This window comes from Eptesicus fuscus, chromosome 10, assembly GCF_027574615.1.
Source record: "Eptesicus fuscus isolate TK198812 chromosome 10, DD_ASM_mEF_20220401, whole genome shotgun sequence".
Taxonomy (NCBI): domain Eukaryota; kingdom Metazoa; phylum Chordata; class Mammalia; order Chiroptera; family Vespertilionidae; genus Eptesicus; species Eptesicus fuscus.
The window spans coordinates 38,347,222-38,370,468 of record NC_072482.1 but is presented as its reverse complement, the minus strand read 5'-3'; the positions used below and the strand labels follow the sequence as shown (position 1 = coordinate 38,370,468).

Below are 23,247 nucleotides of genomic sequence, written 5' to 3'. Positions count from 1 at the left end.
TTTTAACAAGCTCTATTATTTTTTATTAGTGGGAAGAATTTTTGATATCCAACTACTGTGTTCAAGTATCAGTTCTACAGGATGGTAGTCAGGAGTTACTTAAATTTGACCTTTATAGCATGAGGATAAATGGATGCCTTGCTGTTTTTATAAGGATAAAATATATGTGAGAATACATTTTTCACTTTCAAGTTCTGCATATGTATAAAATACTTGCTTCAAAAGTAAGGAAACAATAAACTTAATCATAATCCCTAGTCATAGTTTTTTTATGCAACAAGATTAACCTTTTGCATTCGGATGTCGAGTGTGACTCGACACGGTTAGCATCGGTAGCAGCTCGAGAAAAAAACAAGCGAGTGCAAAGCGTTAACTTATTTTGAATCAAAAAATAAAATGGTGAAACAAAAAACACCAAAAAATGACTACTCTTCTTACTCTATAACAAAATTAATGTTATTTTGAACACTTTAGGTATGATTAAGTGACATAAAATACATGGCACAGAGGTTACATGACACATTAAGGATTTCTGCTACAGACTTGGCTGCTTAAGAGCCAGGTGAATCACAGCACATGACACAGCAACCTAATGAACCCCATCCTCGGGCTACTTGAAAATATTATTGAACTATATGCAATGAATTTTGTTCATTTATTATTATTATTAACTAGAGGTTCGGTGCATGGATTCATGAATCGGTGGGGTCCCTTGGCCTGGCCTGCAGGGATCGGGCTGAAACCAGCTCTCTAAAATCCCCTGAGGGGTCCCGGATTGCGAGAGGGCAGTTCTCGGGTGACATCTCAGAATCGGGCTCCCTCCTCTCTGGTTCCAGGTGTGTCACCCGAGAACTGTAGCTGCCAAGTCACCACAGCTCGGAAGCTCCTGCAATGGGCGTCTTCCCCCTGGTGGTCATTGCACATCATAGCTATCGGTCTAACAGTTGGACAGTCGCTTAGGCTTTTATATATATAGACTAGAGGCCTGGTGCACAAAATTCATACACAGGTAGGGTCCCTAGGCCTGGCTAGCAGTCAGGGCCGATCAGGTTCCCCGTGTCCTCTTTACCTCGCTGTCTACACGCCGCCACCACGCGGTTCCCCGCCTCTCCGCCTCCTCCTTCCCTTACTACCCTTGCACTGCTACCATGTGGTTCCCCCCACCTCCTCCTTCCCTCACTCCCTCAGCGCCCTTCCCTCACTCCCTCACCACTGGTTGGCCACCATGTTCCGCGCCGCTCCCTGGTGGTCAACGCATGTCATAGCGAGCGATTGAACTCACAGTCGAACTCCCAAGGGGATATGTTGCATATTATCCTTTTATATATATAGGCATTTAGTTCAAAAAAAGAAACAAAAACAAGAGGAAAAGAAGGGGGAAAATAAAATATTAGAATAACTTTAAAGAACATTAAATTCTTGCATATTGGATTAAAGGAAACACACTCAAGTTTTAAAATTGTGATTTTATTTACTTTTTATTTTTAGGTTTATTATTTCCGACAAGGACATGAAGCATATGTTGAAATGGCCCGGAAAAATAAAATTTATAGTATCAATCCCAAAAAACAACCATGGCATAAAATGGAACTACGGGTATGATAGCCCCAAACTATGTATTTATGGAATATGGAGAAAATTCTATTTTTACTATAAGAAACTGTATCATGAAGATACCTTTCTTAACTGAAGCAATCTAGGGAGTAGAGGGTGTTTAACGTTCTAGGAAACACAAGATTGACTATGACTAAATTTGTATACTCTCATAGTTTATAAACTGGGTACAAAATATAATTATAGTGAAAATTAGACAACACTAATGTTTAAGGTAAAAATTCATGTTTGTAAATTTAAGTATTTCTAGATTTAGCAGTAGTTCAAAATTACTAGTTCTAAACCTCTAAGTGTTGGAAAACTTATTTCAAAGGTTTCGTTCTATTTTTTCTTTACTGTTTAAAATTTAAATATAATTTGCATACTATATAATACACAGATCTTATGTATATACCTCAATGAATTTATATATATATGTATATATATATGTATATATATACATACATACACAGTAATTACCTAGATCAAGATTTAAATGAAGATGCTTTTTCAGTTATGTTTAGCAATTTGTTTATTTTGTGAAGATGGTTTCTTATTTTCTGTATCTTCCTCAGGAACAAGAACTGATGAAAATAGTTGGCATAAAGTATGAAGTGGGCTTGCCTACCCTTTGCTGCCTTAAACTTGCTTTTCTAGATCCTGATACTGGTAAACTGACTGGCGGATCATTTACCATGAAGTAAGAACTGTTGAAAAAGGCAATAGTTTCTTAGTATTGTAGATTATTTTTCAAGATTCAGATAAATTTGAATGTCTCTTAGATATTTTTAGGTATGTGACCTAATCAGTTTGTTTCTCTTTGTAATTAGATACCATGATATGCCTGACGTTATAGATTTTCTAGTCTTGAGACAACAATTTGATGATGCCAAATATAGGCGGTGGAATATAGGTAGGTAATTTTAGAAACCATAGATGTTTGTTTTTAATCTAATAAATCATTTAACATTTTTCATTATTTAAGAAAAGATAATGAGAGAAATTGTCTTATCATTTCTGGGAATATTAATAGCAAGTACAATATTGTGTCAAGTACTTTTAAGTATGTTTTTTATGAATGAAATGCTTTTAATTTAGTTGATGCTGAAATCCTAAGCATTTTTTCCTCTTACATTTGTTAACTCTTATAAGATTCTTTATAGCTGTTCTTTAGCTGTTATGTATGTTAACTTAAATTTTTATTCAGAAATATTAACAATTCAAAATTGAAGCAAAAGATGTCTTCAAGTTCAAATGTTTAATAATAATTTAGACTGGGATTAAAGCTAAACTGACATTATTTGTTTAACTGTTATGTAATCCTTCAGCATTAATACTGTTATCAAGACTCAAAGAAATTTTAAAATCCTTAAAAGTTTCTAGGCATTTAAGATGCATTAATTTATGTACAAATGGATGTACTGTTCATTAAAATATTTCTTTTAAAAATTTCATACAGGCCACTCTTTGTCATCTTGGAGTGAGATGTGGTGCATATATAGATAGCATAATGTGGTTTGAAAAGACACATTAATTGATACATCGGTTCATCTCTCCTCCAGTGCCATTGCCATGACTTGTCTTTTTTGTTGGGGCTTGGTGGACTTAGAAATTTATATGTGTTCTCTAAAAGGAAAAATTAGGAAAATGCAAGTTAACAAAATTATGGTCATGGGAGTTACCAAAAAAATGATCATGTATCAATTCTCTGGAAGTTTTGAAAGGTGTATTCCATAAAATAAGGGAGTAAACCAAGATAGAGAAAGATATGGAATCCCCCTCCCACAGGAAACAGGAAATTTTTCAGAACAGGAAAGAACAGAAAGGAATTCCCAAGTAATAGTCAACAGAAGTCGAAGGATAGCATCTTTCTAGCAAGCCTATAAAACAACCAGATTAGAAGATATTGTCTACCAAGAATGCAGTCTTCAGGGGAGCAAAATGGAACTGATAAATTATCTAACATGTTTGAAATTATATAGAACAGTGTTTTTTAGTTTGAGCTGTTAGACAATGTGGGAAGACAATCATAAGTGCAGAGAAAACTAACCATTTAAAAAATGAAACAATTAAACAACATACAAGAAAGTAAGTGTATGCAACTTGGCTTAGGAGGAAACAATATTTACATAGTCATGATAAAGAAAAACAATATGGATTAAATAAAATACATATACCTTTTATATACAGTATTATGGATAGAGGTCAGTACTTAATATCTAAAATTGATGAATGAAGAAATAGATCTATATTCATTATTTAGAAATTTGTAAGTAAATCTCAAGAAGTAAGAGTGAAAAGTTTTCTTGGTTTTGGTTATAATTTTGTACATTTGACTTTCAAAAATTATTTGCATGTGGTGCTTGATATATGGTACATTTTATTTTTTTAAGAGCATACATCTGCCAATTAATTGCAGAACAAATATTCGTGTCCACAAATATATCAGAAATGAGCTGATAACAAACTAAGCAAACAAATATGGCAAGCATTGGAGAAATCAGAGATATTTCAAATGGACGTACATCAGAATTTTCTCATTTAGATCTTACAGCCCTTACCACCACCGCCGCCAAATTTATAGATTAATATTTCTTCTAAAGTTAGTACTTCTTAGTCTTTTATTTCTGAAGATACACTAGTACCAATTCCTTGTCCACGGGTATGTGTTTCAAGGCTCCCAATGAATACCTAAGGCTGCAGATAGTATAGAACTTTATAGTTTTTTTCTATGCATACATACTGTGATAAAGTTAAATTTATAAGTTAGACACAGTAAGAGATTAATAACAAATAATAAAATAGAATAATATAATAATATATTGTAATAAAAGTGAATGTGTCCTCTTCCCACCCCCCCTCTCTGTCTCTCAATAACGGTTGGGTAGCTTATATAGTGTGGATATGGTGGACAAAGGGATGACTATGTCCCAGGAATGAAGGTGTGGGATGTCATAAGATTGCATCTTGCTACTCAGAATGATGCACAATTTAAAACTTAAAGATAGTTTATTTTTGGAATTCTCTACTTAATATTTTCAGGCTGTCATTGACCACAGGTAACTGAAATTGTGGAAAATAAAACTGCATGTTGAGGGGACAGGGCTATACTGTATATGTATCTGTATAACAACTGCTGTTTAAAATTACATTAATATTAATTACTCTAGCCTTCAGAAATGTTGAATGCTTACTTGGAATAGTGGACTCTATTCCTTGTTTAACTTTATTGTTATCATTGTACTGTATTGTTCATTTGGGTTAGGCATACATTGTTCAGTTCTTTCTCTTTAGAATAATGTCATCAGTTTATGTAGGATCATAAGAAATAGTTACTAGGTGTACCGGTTAATAATGCGAATTTTTTTCAATAGATGGAGTTACATATATGTTGATATATATGCGATTTGATATGTGTGCTATTTTGTTGTACTGACAGCAAGCTTCAAAACTGCATATGTCAAATTTTCTGAAGGTGTTAACATCATAGATATTCTTATGCTTAAAAATGTCGATTTTCGTGCCAAAAAAAGCATTTGTGGGAAGTTTTAATTCATTATTTTGAAGAAAAAGTTATTGTATACTTCAGGAAGCTTATGGTGAACATGCTCCATCTCCAGATACTTGTGAACACTGGTTTAAACTCTTTAAAAGTGATGATTTTGATGTGAAAGACAAAGAACGTCCAGGTCAACCGAAAAAAGTTTGAAGACCAACAATTACAAGCATTATTGGACGAAGATGTGTATCAAACTCAAAAACAACTTGCAGAAAGATTAAACGTTGCTCAGCAAACAATTTCCGATGGTTTACAAGCAATGGGAAAGATTTTAAAGGAAGGAAAATGGGTGCCACATCAACTGAACGAAAGAAATGGAAAACGGAAAAGTCATCAGTAAAATATTGCTTCAACGGCACAAAAGAAAGTCTTTTTTGCATCGAATTGTAACTGGCGATGAAAAGTGGATTTATTTTGAGAATCCCAGATGCACAAAATCATGGGTTGATCCAGGTCAGCGGTCGGCAAACTCATTAGTCAACAGAGCCAAATATCAACAGTACAACGATTGAAATTTCTTTTGAGAGCCAAATTTTTTAAACTTAAACTTCTTCTAACGCCACTTCTTCAAAATAGACTCGCCCAGGCCATGGTATTTTGTGGAAGAGCCACACTCAAGGGGCCAAAGAGCCGCATGTGGCTCGCGAGCCGCAGTTTGCCAACCACAGATCCAGGTCAACCATCAACATCGACTGCAAGGTCAAATCACTTCAGAAAGAAGACAATGCTCTGCGTTTGATGGGATCAGTAAAGTGTGGTGTATTATGAGCTTCTAAAACCAGGTGAAACCGTTAATACGGATCGCTACCAACAACAAATAATCAGTTTGAACCATGCTTTGATCGTGAAATGACCAGAATGTGCCAGAAGACATGGCACTATCACACACTTCAAAACCAGTTAGACACATTAAAAGATCCTGCCGAGGAAGTATTAACCCATCCGCTATATTCACCAGACCTTGCTCCTTCAGATTACCACTTATTCCAATGGATGGCACATGCACTTTCTGAGCAGCACTTCAAAACATATAAAGAAGTGGAAAATTTGGTCTCTGAATGGTTTGCCTCAAAACAAGAAAAGTTGTATTGGGACAGTATCCACAAATTACCTGAAAGATGGGGGAAATGTGTAGCTAGTGATGGACATTACTTTGAATCAATCACTTTTGATGTTTCTCTTGAAATTACTCTGATTTCTTTGATTACAAAATCCGCCATTATTAACCAGTACACCTATATGAAACTCATCATTATATTGACTGTAAGGTGGTGGTGTCAAGAATGCTGATTATTACCCTTAGTCAGGTGGCTCAGTTGGAGCATTGTCCCATACACACAAAAAAAACACACACTAAAAACAAAGGTTGTGGCTCAATTCCCTGTCAGGGCACATAGCTAAGTTGTGGGCTCAATCTCAGTCAGGGTGCGTATGGGAGTCAATCAGCCAATGTTCGTTCTCTCTCTCTCTCTCTCTCTCTCTCTCTCTCTCTCTCTCTCTCAAATAATAAAATAAAAAATATATCCTTGGTGAGGCTAAAAAAAAGAATGCTGTTTATTAAATTATATAGTAGCTTCTCACTAAGCTTAGTATCACTCATAAGCATCTGAGGAACAATTAGAGACTCAAATCTAATAGTAGCTCATATTTCCGTTTTGACACTGGCTGTTAGAATGCTTGAATCTAAACTTGGATCCCAGTTTATACCCTTTCAAAGACTATGTATAACTTAACATGTACTCTTGGCCCCAGCTTTTTTTTTTTTTTCTTTTATCTTTTTTTAAAATTTTTAAATTCATCTTTTTACCTTACTGGTAAAAAATGAGAACAAACAAATACTAATTAATTTGTTCAAAGTCACATGGGTAAGTTATTTGAACTCAACTTATGCTTTTCAGGAGAAAAGTCATTAAGTACTATGAAAGCCAGGGAAGGGAAAATGTGGCAATAAAGGAAGAAAGTGGTTTGTAGTTTTCATGTGACACAGAGGAAAGTTGAGGAGGTAATTTATTAGGTCAGTTTCCCTAATATGCATTTGGGTAAGGAAGGAAAGATATTCAAAGAGTGAGTCTGTTTTACAAAGATTAGTTGTTTTGTTTTTTTTTTTTCATTTGGTTTTTATAGGAAAGGGGAAGTGTATGCATGAGTGTTATGGCTAGGGGGGATTGAGATAAAGGAAGGTAGTTTGGATTTCTGTTTTTGGTTTTGTTATTTTGAGGCTGGACTCTTGAATGTTGGTTAGAGGAACCTGGCTACAGAAAATAAGAAATTAAAAGGTAGAGTATAAATATTTGTTGAGCAGAAATTATGAAACTCTATGTTTATTTGAATGAAAAATTTTGATATAGTCCTCCTGATGAATTAAAAATGCTAGATTGTTAAAAATGCTTGAGGCAAGAGTGAATTTCTCCTTACCTAATAAAATGTAAGAAATGGTACTGGAAACTGGTAAGTCACACTTCAGGTGTGCTTATTAAATAACTTTTTCCCCAGTATTGCTGATTTATTTACTTATTTTGAAGTTTGTATGTCACTTTTTATATAACTTCTGAAATCATACAGGCAGTGTAAGTATCTCAAGGGTATACTTTAGGATAAAGGAGCAACGATAGCTGTTTTACATTTCAGAGTAATGAGATGGCTTTTATTCTTGTCCAGGTGACCGTTTCAGATCAGTCATAGATGATGCCTGGTGGTTTGGAACAATTGAAAGCCAGGAACCTCTTCAACATGAGTACCCTGATAGTTTGTTTCAGTGCTATAATGTTTGGTAAGGAAGTATTTGTTGTATTTTAGTGCAGCCTGAGTTGCTTTGAATGTTTTCCCTATCTATCTATCTATCTATCTATCTATCTATCTATCTATCTATCTAAAAGCCTAATATGCTAAGTGTCTGACCGTTCAACTAGTCACTATGGCATGCACTGACCACCAGGGGCAGATGCTCCGACCAGTAGGTTAGCTTGCTGCTGGGGTCTGGCCGATCCGGACTAGGTGAGACGGGCCAGACACACCCTGGAGCCCTCCCAAGGTCCCTCCCCAACTGGCTAATCTCCCGGGGTCCCTCCCTGGCCTCTAAAATATTTCTTCTAATCAATTTCCTTTCAATGTGTATGAATCTGTGCACCAGGCCTCTAGTCTATCCATAAAGTGATAGAGATACTTTTAAATGCTGAAGCAGTTATTTTTATGACATGATTTTATTTCAAAAATTGCATAACAATATTTAGGATTTTTTTAATAACAGTATTTTTTCCTTTAAGCTGGGATAATGGCGATACAGAAAAGATGAGTCCTTGGGATATGGAACTTATACCTAATAATGGTAAGTGTATGTTAGGCTTTTCAAATGTGTATTATGGAATTAATTTCTTAAATAAGATACCTGATTTGCAGACTTGCTGTTGCATAGGGTTGTATTGACCTGGACTTCAAAGGCATAGTAGTGAACAAGATAGACATTATCTTTGCCCACGGAATTTATGATCTAACAGGGAAGATTGAAGTTAATTACAGCTAAATATGAAATGTTTTGCAAATTATTATTCACTTCTAAAAGGTTATCTTTGTAACTCTAGAATACTTAAGAATATAACATAATATAAAAAGTTCAGGCTTTTGAGTGGGACATAGCATAGATTCATATCCTGGCTCTACCATCTTCTTTCTATTACATCTTGGCAAATTCCTTAAAGTCTCAAAACCAGATTCTTAGGATTCAGCCTTTGAAATTATGTAAATGAACCAGAGGCCCATTGCAAGAACGTTCCTGCAAGAATAGGGCTTCCTCTGGCCTATTCCTGCAAGAATAGGGCTTCCTGCGGCCGGAGGAAGGGCTTCGCTCCCGTCTCCGCTGCCTCGCCCCCTCCCTTCTCCGCCACTTCGCTCCCTTCTGTGGCGCTTGGCTGTCTTCAATCTTCGCTCCACGCCTCCGTATGCAAATTAACCGCCATCTTTATTGGGTTAATTTGCATGCTCGCTCCTGACTGGCTGGTGGGCATAGCGGAGGGACAGTCAATTTGCATGTCTCTTTTATTAGTGTAGATACCTTCCTTACGGGGCTTCTGTGAGGATTAAAAGGCACCATATGTCTAATATACTTATTATAGAACCTGACACATGTAAAGGCTCATTGAGTAGGTAATTACAATTATAACTGTCACCTTATATATGGCCTGACACACAGAGCCTTGGGATTTGGGAGTTAGCCTTAGGCAGTGAGTATGACATCTTTTTGGAACTGAGAAAAGGCCAGTGTGGCTAAATACTTGAGATTGTATTTTCATTCTACCTCATTACCTATCTTTATTTCAATTTAAGAAAAAAGCACACATTATACTGTATATGATAAAATGTTTAAAAGGATATATATTCCAGATTATTAATAAGGATTATTTATAAAGGGCAAGAATATGAGGACTTCCATAAATTATGTTTTACATTATTCTATATTCAATTTTTTTAAAATATTACTTTTATTATCAGATAAGAGGAAAGATTTTTTTAAAACAGGAAAAAATATGACATGAAATAGTAGAAATAATCATTTATGAATATTCACTAGTTATTGTATTCTAAGAAGTCAGAGAAAAAAGGTAACTTAGAGAAAGTAAACTCAATTTGATAAACCTTAGAAATGAGAAAATCATGCTAATATTGTCCAAGACTAGTTTTTTTAGAAATTATCACTTTAAAAATTTAATACCAGAAGTGTATTTTCACCTCACTGCTAGGCTACATCTGTTTAAAATATCTTAATCAACTTGTAATCATGTTACATGGCTTATATTCTGTTTTTATTGTTCTTCATGAAAGTTTGAAGTCACATTGCACTATTATGAATATGAAAGAAATGAAGCTGCTAATTAGTGTTGTAATGCCTCGGGTATTTATTGAAATAAATTGGTGCCATTAAGTATTATTTGTTTCCTACTTAAATATATCTGTACTAGGGGCCCAGTGCACGAAATTTGTGCACTGGGAGTGGGTGGGTCCCTCAGCCCAGCCTGTCCCCTCTCATAGTCCGGGAGTCCTCAGGGGATGTCCTACTGATCTAAGCCGCAGTCTAGCCTCCCTCTGTGGGAGGTGACCAGGGCTGATCAGGGGAAGGCGCCACCCCCATCACCCCGCTGCTGCTGCCACTACCGGCTGCTGCATCCGCCAAGGTGTTTTTATGAACACAGACTCCAGTCCCTTCACCAAGAAAAAATACCTGTGTCCCCTTGAGCCTGCTCCAGCCACGCTGTAGTGGCTCAGGCACACCCCCCTGTGTCCACTCCGGGGCGGCTCAGGCCAGACCCCCGATCTGTGTCCCCCGTTCACCAGCTCCTGCCTGCACATGCCTCTGTCGGGAGCGCCTCTGCCTCCAAGGCAGCATGATGTTAGCGCTGGGCAGGCCTGCGTGCGCCTCCGCTGGGGGCAGAAGTCCCCACCCACCAACTCCTGTGTTCGCGCAGCCTGTTGACCAGTTGTGACTGGGACACCATTAGGACCAATTAACACATTACCTCTTTATATATCTAGATGTGGAGGGGTGGATTTTTGTTGTTTTTTACCTATTTGGATACACATACATATGCACCTAGAGTTTAATTGCATTTTGTGAGGAGGAAAAGTTTGTATACAAATTTCTCTTATTTAGGTCTAGTTCAAAGAAAAAATTACTTGGGCTATTTATAGACTTAGGTCATCATAAAACCCTAATAGTTCTCTTAAAGCTTCAGTTAAAGATTCTATCAAAGATTTGTTCATTCATTTAAGAAACCATCATTTAAGAGCAATAAGCATAAGAATTAGCCATCAGTATTCATAATTATCTCTGTTCCTACATTTTTGAAATTGTAAGCCGTGTTTGAAGTATTCCAGAAAATACCACTTAAGTTCAGTTTTGCCTTGTGTATGTTTTATCAAAATAAATACGGAGATTATATTATGAAATAATTGATATCTTTTAAATTAGCCTCATTTTATAGAAATACTTTCTACTTCACCTGTAAATGATGATAAAGCAAATTGTGAGGTAAAAATTTGGAGAAGTAATTACAACGTTTTAAAAATTATTTACGCACTAGCTGGTTTTGCTCAGTGGATAGAGCATTGGCCTGCGGACTGAAGGGTCCCGGGTTCGCTTCTAGTCAAGGGCATATGCCCAGGTTGTGGGCTCGATCCCCAGTAGGGGGTGTGCAGGAAGCAGTCGATCAGTGATTCTCTCTCATAATTGATATTTTTCTCTCCTCCCTTCCTCTCTGAAATAAATAAAAATATACTTTAAAAACTTATTTAAATTTTATTGACTCTTGGAACATACTTTAATGAAAATAAAGAATATACTTACCAGATTGTTATAAAAATTTAGTTTTATGACAATACCAATTCTATTTTTAAAGATAACCTAAATATTACAAGATTACCACATATTTTCACTAAATTTGTATTTCTTTTTGTGTATTTTAGCTGTATTTCCTGAAGAACTAGGTACCAGTGTTTCTTTAACTGATGTCGAATGCAGATCATTGATCTATAAACCTCTTGATGGAGAATGGGGTTCCAGTCCCAGGGATGAAGAATGTGAAAGAATTGTTGCAGGAATAAACCAATTGATGACACTAGGTAAATGATAATAGTAGCATATCAATGTAGAAAAGCTGTCAGAGCCAAAACCGGTTTGGCTCAGTGGATAGAGCGTCGGCCTGCGGACTGAAGGGTCCCAGGTTCGATTCCGGTCAAGGGCATGTACCTTGGTTGCGGGCACATCCCCAGTGGGGGGTGTGCAAGAGGCAGCTGATCGATGTTTCTCTCTCATCGATGTTTCTAACTCTCTATCCCTCTTTCTTCCTCTCTGTAAAAAATCAATAAGATATATTTAAAAAAAAGAAAGAAAAGCTGTCAGAAAGCAAACAGAATAGTCTTTTATAATATTAAGTCAGTGGTTTTCAGACACTTGCAAGTGGAAGTTTAATAAATGAGATCTTACACAGGACTCAGATATCTAAAAACAGTTATAAATGGGATTGCTCTAGCTGAATTTAGCGTGAGGACCCCCAGAAAAGCCAGGGGTATTTCTGAACAATCTGGTTCCTCCAGAACCCAATTTGAAAACCCTTGACATATTCAGGCTGACATGATGTAAATTGGGAGAGAATGGCTGAAAGCTGAATTTTAATTATTTGGATATTTATACTAGTTTTTCCCTTAACTTTACAATGCATATACATAAAAGAATATTTGTAAGGGGATGGGAGAAGGTCATATTAATTGCTTTGCCTCATTAAAATAAAAACAATGACCACAAGTTATCTGGAGTAACCCTAAACTAGTATGGTGCTTTGTAGCAACCTCCACTTTCAGTACGGAATCAGTTTCAAAGAGTCTAAGGAGAAATTAACACGAATAAGAAGAGCTAAAGACACTGGAGACATATTGGATAATATTTTCGTCTGAAGTATTTTATAAAATGGCAGCACTTCATAAAAATTGTCTCAAAATTACTTAAAATTACTATCTTAAGTAATTTAGTAGTATTTTAGGATCTGATGTCATACTTTGTGTGCATGAGCAAAAAAATGGAACTGCTAATTAGTGTTGTATGCCCAGATTTTATCAGTTTACTGTGTGCCATTGAGTCAGTGACTTTGAGCCAAGGACTTCTGGATCTGTTTCCTCTTCTCTGCTTGCCTAATATTTCACAGAACTATGTTGTAAAGATTAATTAAGGTGATATGTTTTGAGAAAATCAAAGGTTATAACATTTGAATGCAATGTATTATTATATATTATAGTGTTGCTGGTAGAATGTCAAGAACATAGATTCAGGAATGGCCAGGTTTTAATTAGAGAAATGTGTGTGTCCTTAGTAGGTCACATATATATTATTTGTCATCTTTTCTAAGCAACCCATGAATAACAAATATCTCTAGAATTTTGCAGTGTAATTGTGTACATAATAAAAAATGGGACTCATAGGGTTGCTAAATTATGTATTTTTTATGAAAAGATAGTAGCAGACTAATGTTATGTGGATCAGACGTTAAGTCTTAATTCATGCAGAATTGTCTATGAAGTATTTTAAGCAATACAAATAAAAATTTATAAATTTATTTGTCTTATTTATTTTAGATATTGCTTCAGCATTTGTGGCTCCTGTGGATCTGCAAGCCTATCCCATGTATTGCACTGTAGTGGCATATCCAACAGATTTAAGTACAATTAAACAAAGACTGGAAAACAGGTTTTACAGGTTAGAACTGTTTGCTGTAGCTTCTACCAAAGGAAAGCTAAATGATTCTTTTCTCCATTTACTGATCTTCTATAGCACTGTTTCTCAAACATTAATGTACATAAAAATCACCTGGGGTTTTGTTAAAATGCAGAATCTGATTCCATAGGTTTAGAGTAGGACCTGAGATTCTGCATTTCTGAAAAGTTCCCAGCGATGTTGCTGCTGGTGGTCTTATAGACACTAAGCATACGATTCCTAGGTACAGTTTTTCCTAGTTGCTAATATGTGTTTCTGCTCACTGTCTTTATATTGTATTTTATAAAGCAAGCCGAAGTATTTCATTTTCCCCAAGATATTGCATTGAAATATTTGTTCGCTAATTGATTTTTCATAGAATAATATAAAAATTTCTTTTTTTCTTATTTTGCTTCTCTTCAGCTTATTAATACTTATCCTGAATTTTCATTTTTCATAGTTGTAGGTTAGCTTGAAATATAACTAGAGGGTTTTTTTAAAGACATAATTTGAATTAATTTGCATCATCACCTTCCTGTTAATAATTTCAATAAATATTGAGTTCTAATCTCGGACAGGCTTTGTAGGTTTATTACCTAAAATATCTTGTAAAAAAGTGAGCTTAAATCTGTAGTTTTGACATGATGAAATCATACTTGTTTTCATTTTTCTTATATGACTTGCTAGACAGGCCAACAACATTGTAATTCAGATTAAAATTTTCTCTTTGTGACCAGCTTTATATTACTTCAATTCTTTACATTTTTATTTATTTAACTTAAAAAAGTTTTTATTCGTGTTTTTCTACATAAAATTAGTGCTTTTCAATTCTTTTTATTAAAGTATAACTCTAATTTGGTACTTTGTTTACCTGGCACTGAAAATGCCATTTGTTATTCCTTTCTGACAAAAGTAGATTTTCTCAATAAAAACATTACTGGCATTTGGGGCTGTCCTCTATCCTTTAAGTGCCAATAGCAGCCCCTAGTTGTAAAACTAAAAATGTCTCCAGACATTGCCGATGGCCCATGGAGGGGGAGGGGGGGCAGGGAGGCAGAATCACTCCTGATTAAGAACCACTGGAATAAAGAAAATAAGGACAATAGATTTCAGGTTCTGAAGATTTTTCTGATCTTGTTAGATGTTTCTTCGGTTGCGTCATTAATATTTATCAAAAGCATAGGAAATGATAATGTGCCTCCCAGCTATCTTACCCTTGTAGCACATTTCTTTAAATTTTTAACTCCACATATCAGAAGTTTAAGAGAATAAATGGAGAAGATATTCTTAACTATAGCCTTCTTTCTCCTAGTCCCCCTATTTGCTAAGTCTTAGGACTTATACCTAGTGCTTCAGAGATAGAACAAGATATGGAGGGTAACAGGGAAAGAATTGTTCTTATACAATGGTTTTTGGACTTCAGCTAGAAAGATAAACTTATAGCATCTCCCACTGTTGTTATAAATATACTTTCTCATAGAAATACTGCTAATTAAAAAAATTGCTAAGGTATACATATCAAGTACATTACAGCTTAAATAGAATTTTTGGCATTAGCCTGGCTTAGTAATAATCTTTCCCCGACCTGCGGGGTCTTCTAACGGGGGTACCGAGGCGGCGCACCTAAGAGAATGAGAAACAGACAAGGGACGCAAAGAATGGAGGCAAGTCAAAAGGGTTTCTGATCAAGCCTCTAAATTTTATTTTTACAGCACTCCTTATATGTGGTTTCTAGAAGGGGAGATGTCTGGGGGAGATGGGGGCTGAAAGGGTTATGTGGACTTAGATAATTGACTAAGGTTGTGAAGGGGGCTAACTATAGATAAAGAGTTTGGCAGTTAAAGGGCAATTAAGGAAAGAATGCTTCGTTCTCAGAAGAGAGGAGGTGGGCCTGGTTTCTGTGAGTTTCTGTTTAGATAACTTGCTAAAGTAAGGTCAGAGTTAACCCTTTGACCAACTCTTGGCTCCGGACAATAATCAAGTTTGAACACATCTTTTGGGATACAATCCTTACATAAATTTGAAACTACCTATTTTTCTGATATGGTTATAGACCCGAATTACGTTCGTAAGTGCTATTTCACTGTTGTAAGCTTTTTTGCTTCTCCTTTACTTATTGGCTTCAGACTTCTTAGTTTATGATTTTCCTCTTCAATACTTCTTTTATTTTTATTTATTTATTTATTTTTCAATACTTCTTTTAGTCTTTTGTTAAACTACTGTCAATTTGCCCTGCTGGTATTAATCTAATACCTTATTTTACGCACAGTTTTCTATAGGGTTTTCTGAAGATACCTGTGATTTTATTATTAGAATTAGCCTTGTGAATGGTATTTTAAATCCACAGAAGCATTACTGTATCCACAATTATAAATTTTTAAAATTCCATATAATTATATTTTTGTTCACACTTCAGTAAGATTATCTTAGTATTTCCACATATTGGATAATATTCTAGAAGTCATCTTTGGTTTTTCTTTACTTTAAGAAATAAAACAATAAAACACCAAAATTTATTTTAGTGTTGTCAATTCAGTGTTAAAAATAATTTTCATATACTTACGTTTCTTGGTAAGCTAACATGGTTACTGTGTTTTTATATTTTTATATTACATAAGCAGGGTATCAGTTAGCTTTTCATTTTTACATGTCATTTAATTACCAGTAATATAATTAGATGAAAATTGTTTTCTTTTCACATAAATGTCAGATATGCTTATTATAAAAAAATGACACCATATATGACAGGAATAAGCTAAAAATAAAAACTCCAGTTCTCTTTTGCTACTCTCCCTATAGACGGTCTTTCTCCCTAAAAGAAGGAACATTGTAGATTAGACATAGTGTAGTGTGTCTAATCAGAAATATTCTATGCAAATACATAATATTACTACACTTTTTTCCTTTACACAAAGAAGTGATAGTATTTTGAAAATAATTTTTTAAGGTGTGAGTTTTGTACCCGATTTAAGACTGCAATTTGAAAAGTTTCAATGTCTTGGTTTAAAATTTTGTTGCTATATTTCTAAATATAATGAGGCTAATCCTTCTGTATTTTGTTTAAAGGCGGGTTTCTTCCCTAATGTGGGAAGTTCGATATATAGAGCATAACACTCGAACATTTAATGAACCTGGAAGCCCTATTGTAAAAGCTGCTAAGTTTGTGACTGATCTTCTTCTACATTTTATAAAGTGAGTTATTTTTCCACACATAATTATAATTACTGTAATAATAGCAATATTGTCAAATGTCAAATACAATCTTTCTTACATGAATACTATCAATGCTGTGCCATGCACATGGTTCCACTCAAAGCAGAGAGCAAATAATGTCTGTCTAAAGTAACATTTAAACATTTAGTTCATTAGCTAGTATTTACGAAATTATAAAAATTGTGTTACACAGTTAACATAAACAAACATGTATCCTTTTTTAAATCTAGCTGTTGGACAATAATAATAACTATTTACTGAACATGTAATGTTTAACCTAAAATAATTCTTGTAGCCAAAATAATCTTAAATGTGGGAGAGATGATTATCTGGAATTTATAGTTAAGGAAACTGAGTCTTTTAGAGGTTAACTTCACAGTCAATGAATGTCTGACATTTGATTTGAGAACCTTTAATCTTAATATTATAGTACCCTGTCAAGTTTATAAACAAGTATTTAAAGAGTCTAGCAGGAAACTAAATTTAACTTTCCAGATGATTCTTCTTTAAAGCCTACTTTACTTCCTCATTCATTGATCCTATACCAAGAGTGGTAACAATCACTTTTAAGGCAGCAGCACTTTTATTTACTTGTCTTAGGGATTTATGTAACCATAGAATGAATTGAGCCTTCTAAATTGAAGCCAGAGGATGTTTTGTATAAGATACTGCTTTGAGTTTGTATTATGGTTATTTATATTGGATAATATTTCTTTTTAAGAGGAGACGATGTATTTTCTAATTTAAATATTCAGCTGCTATCAGCTTTTATTTTTACATAAAGGGATCATCAAGGCTTTTTTTTTTTTTAACATCTCAAGCTGTTCTCTTTACCCATCATAATCAGAGGCTCCCTTTTCCTGGTATTAGTTGTTTATTTGTTTGCTGAGGAATGTAGGTAATTTCAATATAAGAAAACAGTAGAGAAAATTAGTAAGATAAACTTTATGCCCCTCCTCTACCTTATTCCCTAAAGAAATCTGTTGCCTTGCAAGTGGTTCAAGGGGTTATTGTTGCAATGCCTTGCTTTTCAGTAAAATTGGTAATCAAGAATTAGCTATCTTCAGAGAACTGTTTATTTAACTTGGATACATTAGTTTATAATAATGTAAAGTCTTTAGTCTGTAATTTTGTAAGTGTTATGTGGATATTTATTTACATCTATTTTTCCAGAGAGATGAATCAGTAGAATTCAGATAGAGTAAATTGATATTTTAGTGAAATAGTTTAAATAAAACAATTATTTTTGTATTTGGAATAATCTATACAATTGTATTTTTTTTCAAATAGTTATTGTGAAGTGCCTTGTATGAACAGACTAATATAACATTTTATTTATTTATTTTTGTTAATCCTCACCCAAGGATAGGCTTTTGATTTTTAGAAAGAATAGAAGAGAGGTAGGGAGGGACAGAGAAACTGGGGCCAGGATTGAACCTGCAACCCAGATACGTGTCCCTGACCGGGAATCAAATCCAAGACCCTTTGGTGTGCGGGTGGACAATCTAACCACTTAGCAACACCAGCCAGGGCGATTAATACATTTAAAGCATTCATATTGTATATATCTAAAAATAAATCTCTGGCAATTTTTAGATATATATAATTTGTTAAAGCCATTTTTAACTGAAAGTAGTTTTCAAAATGTTATTTCAAAATTTTGATTATATTTTTTAATTGAGTTATTTGCCCTAATTTCAAACAATGGATATATACAAAGTTATGTAATAGATATTTGGAGATAGAAAGAAGTGTATTTTAACCTCTTAATATAATTTATAGACAGGTAAATCTGTAAATAACTATAATAACTTTAGTTATTTAAATTGGATGAAGTAGAGAGTACATGAGCAGAAAGAAGTAAGAGATACAGTGTTGTAAACTCATGTGTGGGTCAGATCATGGAGGGCCTTGACTGCTGATTTAAAGAACTAGACTTTTAAAATATAGGCATTGGGAGCAAGGGTCTATGAAAATATATTTTAAAATATATTTTATTGATTTTTTTACAGAGAGGAAGGGAGAGGGATAGAGAGTTAGAAACATTGATGAGAGAGAAACATCCGTCAGCTGCTTCCTGCACACACCCCCACTGGGGATGTGCCCGCAACCAAGGTACATGCCCTTGACCGGGATCGGACCCGGGACTCTTGAGTCCGCAGGCCAAACCGATTAGGGCTATGAAAATATTTTAACATGAAAATTATCTGATGCATAATATGCCTTAAATATTGTAATTTAAAAAATTTTTAATGTATTGATTTTAGGGAGAGAGAAAAAAACATTAATTTGTTATTCCACTTATTTATACATTCCTTGGTTGATTCTTGTATGTGCCCTGAGTGGGGATTAAACCCACAATTGTGGCATAATGGGACAGTGCTCTAACCAATTTAGGTACCTGTCCATGGCATCTCTGAAAATATTTATTTCAGTGTCTAATATTAATTTATAGGGAATAGATATAAAGCATAAATAGCAGATTGGTTGCTATAGCTAACCAAGTTAGGTGATGAGGGATTAATTTATGGAAGTGAGAAAGACAGATGCAACAGATTTTGAAAGTTGTACTCACAGAACTTGTCCCATGATTGGATTGATGAGGAGGCACGGGGTGGAATAATGAAAAGCTATGCACTACTTTGAAAATATGGAATACAGTTTAAAAAATTACAGAAAAACAAGGAAGAGTGTCTGGGAGTGACATTTAGGTTCAGACGTGGAATTTTAGATGATGGTAGGAATCTCAGAAGAGTCAGACCAAATTATAGGAATTTGGAATTCATTTACATAAATACAATACAGAAATATAAGATTATCATGGCAAAAGTTATAGTGTCAAGAGAAGATGACTAAGGATAAAATTTTAGGAAATAACTACGTGTGAGAATGAAAAAATTAAGAAATTAGTAGGTATTACCTTTTTCTTGTAGACTGAGTAACAAAAGAAGGCATCCCAGGCACAGCAATGATCTGAGCAAAACTTGGAGATGAGAATTGGATTGGGTTTGGTGTAAAGAAATAGGCCAGAATGGAGGCTCCACATAGAGTGGAGGAGCAGGGTCAGATGTGTGTTTTGGCGTCAACCTATGAAATAAGCCTTCACTTTAAAATTTTATCTTAAAATTGGTTTTAGTAACAGGTTTAAAGGAAAAATATCTCATGACTCTAATCCTGTATATTAATGTTTCCTTGTTATTTAGGGATCAGACTTGCTATAACATAATTCCACTCTACAATTCAATGAAGAAGAAAGTTTTGTCTGACTCTGAGGTATTTAATATTCCATTTTAATTATTACACTGGTCTTATTTTGTATAAAAAAGAAACACATAGTAGTTTTTAAATAAATGCCATTATGAAAATTATTTTTGTCTAATGCTATAGTTAACTTAATGGTTCATAATTTTTTTGTTTTTGTTACAAAGAATTTTTTTAAAAAGATAGGAGAGAGACTTTAATGAGTCAGTAAGTGCTCCAGCATATCCATTATAGATTTACTAAAGTGTAAAGGAGATAAACAACTATAGATTACGGTTGACACTTGAACAACATGGGGGTTAAGGGCGCTGACTTCCCGAGCAGTCAAAAATCTGTATAACTTTTACCTCTCGCAAAATGTAGGTACTAATAACCTACTGTTGACCAGAAGCCTTACTAATAACATAGTTTATTAACACACATTTTGTATGTTATATGTATTACATACTGTATTATTACAATAAAGTAAACCAGAAAAAAGAAAATTATAAAAGAAGAAAAAATACAGTTATGTATTATACTGTATGTATTCAATAAAAAAATTTGTGTATAAGTGGACCTTCTCAGTTTAAACACATATTCAAGGGTTCACTGTAATAATGAAACCTAGAATGTTTAATCAATTAGATAAATCTTGCTTCAAAGGAAGAAGAGAAAGATGCTGATGTGCCAGGAACTTCTACTCGAAAAAGGAAGGTAATATATTTTTTGTTTTAACAGAAGAACTTTATGGGAATTAAAATGTACTCAGAGCATTTTTTTTTACTGTTAGTATTCCAAGTAAATTTCCATCAGAAAATGCATGATTATCAGAACTAGGTAAATGATATTTTCTATTATTTGTATTACTAGAAATTACCTAATTATGTAAGAAAGCACTAAAAATACAAGATTTGTTTTTATGTTATTTTATTAATATTTTTTAACACTTTTATTTTAGGACTATCAGCCCAGAAGAAGATTACGAAACAGAGCTCAGTCTTATGATATTCAAGCATGGAAGAAACAATGTCAAGAATTGTTAAATCTCATATTTCAGTGTGAAGATTCTGAGCCTTTCCGCCAGCCGGTAGATCTCCTTGAATATCCAGTAAGGATTTTTGAAAGTATTTTCTTTACCTGTCTGTTTCGCTATATGTCTTGTTCATGAAAATTTGCTATTTAAATTATTTTTTATGGTCATAGTGTATTTCTTCATTATTTCATACATGTTCTCATTATCCATTTGGTTATAAAGAGCATGTAAGTTGGATAGTGTGGTAAAAAAGAAAGAACTCTGAACTAATACTCCAAAGAATTGGGTTATGGTCCCACCTCTGACTTTTACTAATTGTGCAATTTTCTCACTTAATTTTTTTTTTTTAATGTCTACAAACACACACACACACACACACACACACACACACACAATTCTGTAAATTTATTATGGCTGTTGTTATACCTACTTAACCTTCCTTACAGGGTTATAGAGATGAAATGAGATTACATTAAAATAGTTTTAAACTGAAGCATTGTATACAACTGTAAGTTGGCATTATTATATATGTTTAGGTTAGGTCAACTCATGATCTTTATGGATTCATGGTTAAAAGGTTGAGTAAACATAATTCCAGTATTTATTTTTGCATGTAGTCTTAGCAATCTAAATTAGCTTAAAATGAGCCTTAATTTCTTTATTTGTTTATTAAAGTTTATACAGTTCAGATAACATTTGTGGTTTGAAATTAAAATTAAAATGTAGTATTTTATAATAAGAGACCATGCACTGGATGTGGTATTTGACATACGTGTTTATGTGTATGTTCTAACTTACAGTGATGAAAATAGAAATTTCATCATAAATATCATAAATGCCTTTTCTCATTTAAAATCAAGAAACATGAAATCTTAAGTATAAAAGATAAATCTTTAATTCCAGCAGTGTGTGATAAACTAGGATAGTTCAAGCCCTACCCTCCAAAAAACTCTTTAGAGGAACTGAGCTAATGCTTCAGTGCTCTGGTTTTCAGTTCTTTTTGTTTTGGAACCTCTGGTTTTCCCTTTGTTTCTTGCAAACCCAACTTTGTGTCTTAGAAAATAAGTTATAATTTACCCACTGCTTGCAGGGGTTTGTATTCTGGACTTTTCCCCAGAAAAAAATGTGATAGATTTTAGAAGCACAAGTATTAACACTGAGCATGGAGACAGGTGAAGCCATATGAGCTGTGGTGAGGAAGGAAATTGAGACTCCACTGGAACTGTTGAAAGACTTTACTCTCAATGAAAATCATAGAGTAATTATTCTTTCTACAAAGAAGAATGTCTCTTTGGTGTCAGAGAAATATCCCTAAGCTTGCACTATGCATGGATTTGGAGTCCAGATTTACAAACCCTGTGGTGTAGATATTCATGAAGGGAAAAGAAACCAATGCCTACTAAAGCCGAACTAATGATAAAAAGAAATTGTAAACTATATAAGGATGTCATTCATTATGTATATGACAATAGAAACAATAAATGGAAATAATAGATTATTCTGAAATATGTTTATACTTTATCAAATCGAAAACACTGTTCATTGTAAGATGACTGGTATTTTATGTACCACCCAGACAAAGAAAAAAAATTGCCAATTAAACTTTGATTTGTCATTTTGGTTAAGAGATAAATGGAGGGATAAGAAGCATAAGGAAGTAAACACTACAGACAAAAAGAAAAATGTTAAAGCAATTATACAGAAAATACAGAAGAGACCCAAAACCAGTCCAATCAATTCATTTTACTGAGGTTGAACTGAGGCTTAGATGAAGAAGCTTTCCAAAATATGTAGCAATTTATTGACACAGTGAGAAAAAGAGGCCATTTCTCGTGTACCTAGTGCACTAGAACTATATGTATTGTTGTTAGAGAATAGGTAATACATAGGAATGTAGTCTCTCAAGTATTCAAAATAATGAGAATGCTATTTAGAACCTCTCCTTCAACCAGCTAAAAGTATCAGCAGACAAAAAGTACCAGAAAGAAGAAAAATTTTTAATTTAATCTATCTCTTGTTGAATTCCTTGATGGAGGTGTGAAAACTTATGGCTCTTTACGATTTCTTAATACTGTCACAGAGGAGAAGAGGAAACTTGGATAACCTGCTTTTTATATTTCAGATTTAACTATAATGAACTATCAGCCTTGCCAGTAGAATATTTAAGGCAATTATGCTCTTCATACTTAAGCTTTTGTTTGAAAATATTACTTTTCATTTTTAGTTTATCCAAATCAAGATTTTTAAAATTAAACTTTTTTATGGAAAGTAGCATGCTAAATCTACTCCATTTACTTATTCAACAGAATTCTATTGAGTGGCTACCATATAAACTAAGGAAAATGAAATGCTCTACATAAATTTGACTTTTTT

At 34.1% G+C, this 23,247-nt stretch overlaps 1 protein-coding gene across 1 annotated transcript in view; it reads left to right on the top strand.

Moving 5' to 3' along the window:
* PHIP (pleckstrin homology domain interacting protein) overlaps window positions 1-23,247 on the top strand; it is a 147,280-nt gene that overhangs the window by 111,022 nt on the left and 13,011 nt on the right. Inside the window, exons 25-35 of the mRNA XM_054722630.1 lie at window positions 1,489-1,596; window positions 2,169-2,293; window positions 2,424-2,506; window positions 7,811-7,922; window positions 8,416-8,477; window positions 11,606-11,761; window positions 13,268-13,388; window positions 16,452-16,577; window positions 19,802-19,871; window positions 20,505-20,555; window positions 20,800-20,949. Of these exons, the coding sequence (XP_054578605.1) occupies window positions 1,489-1,596; window positions 2,169-2,293; window positions 2,424-2,506; window positions 7,811-7,922; window positions 8,416-8,477; window positions 11,606-11,761; window positions 13,268-13,388; window positions 16,452-16,577; window positions 19,802-19,871; window positions 20,505-20,555; window positions 20,800-20,949 (1,164 nt within the window). The remainder of the gene's footprint in view (window positions 1-1,488; window positions 1,597-2,168; window positions 2,294-2,423; window positions 2,507-7,810; window positions 7,923-8,415; window positions 8,478-11,605; window positions 11,762-13,267; window positions 13,389-16,451; window positions 16,578-19,801; window positions 19,872-20,504; window positions 20,556-20,799; window positions 20,950-23,247) is intronic.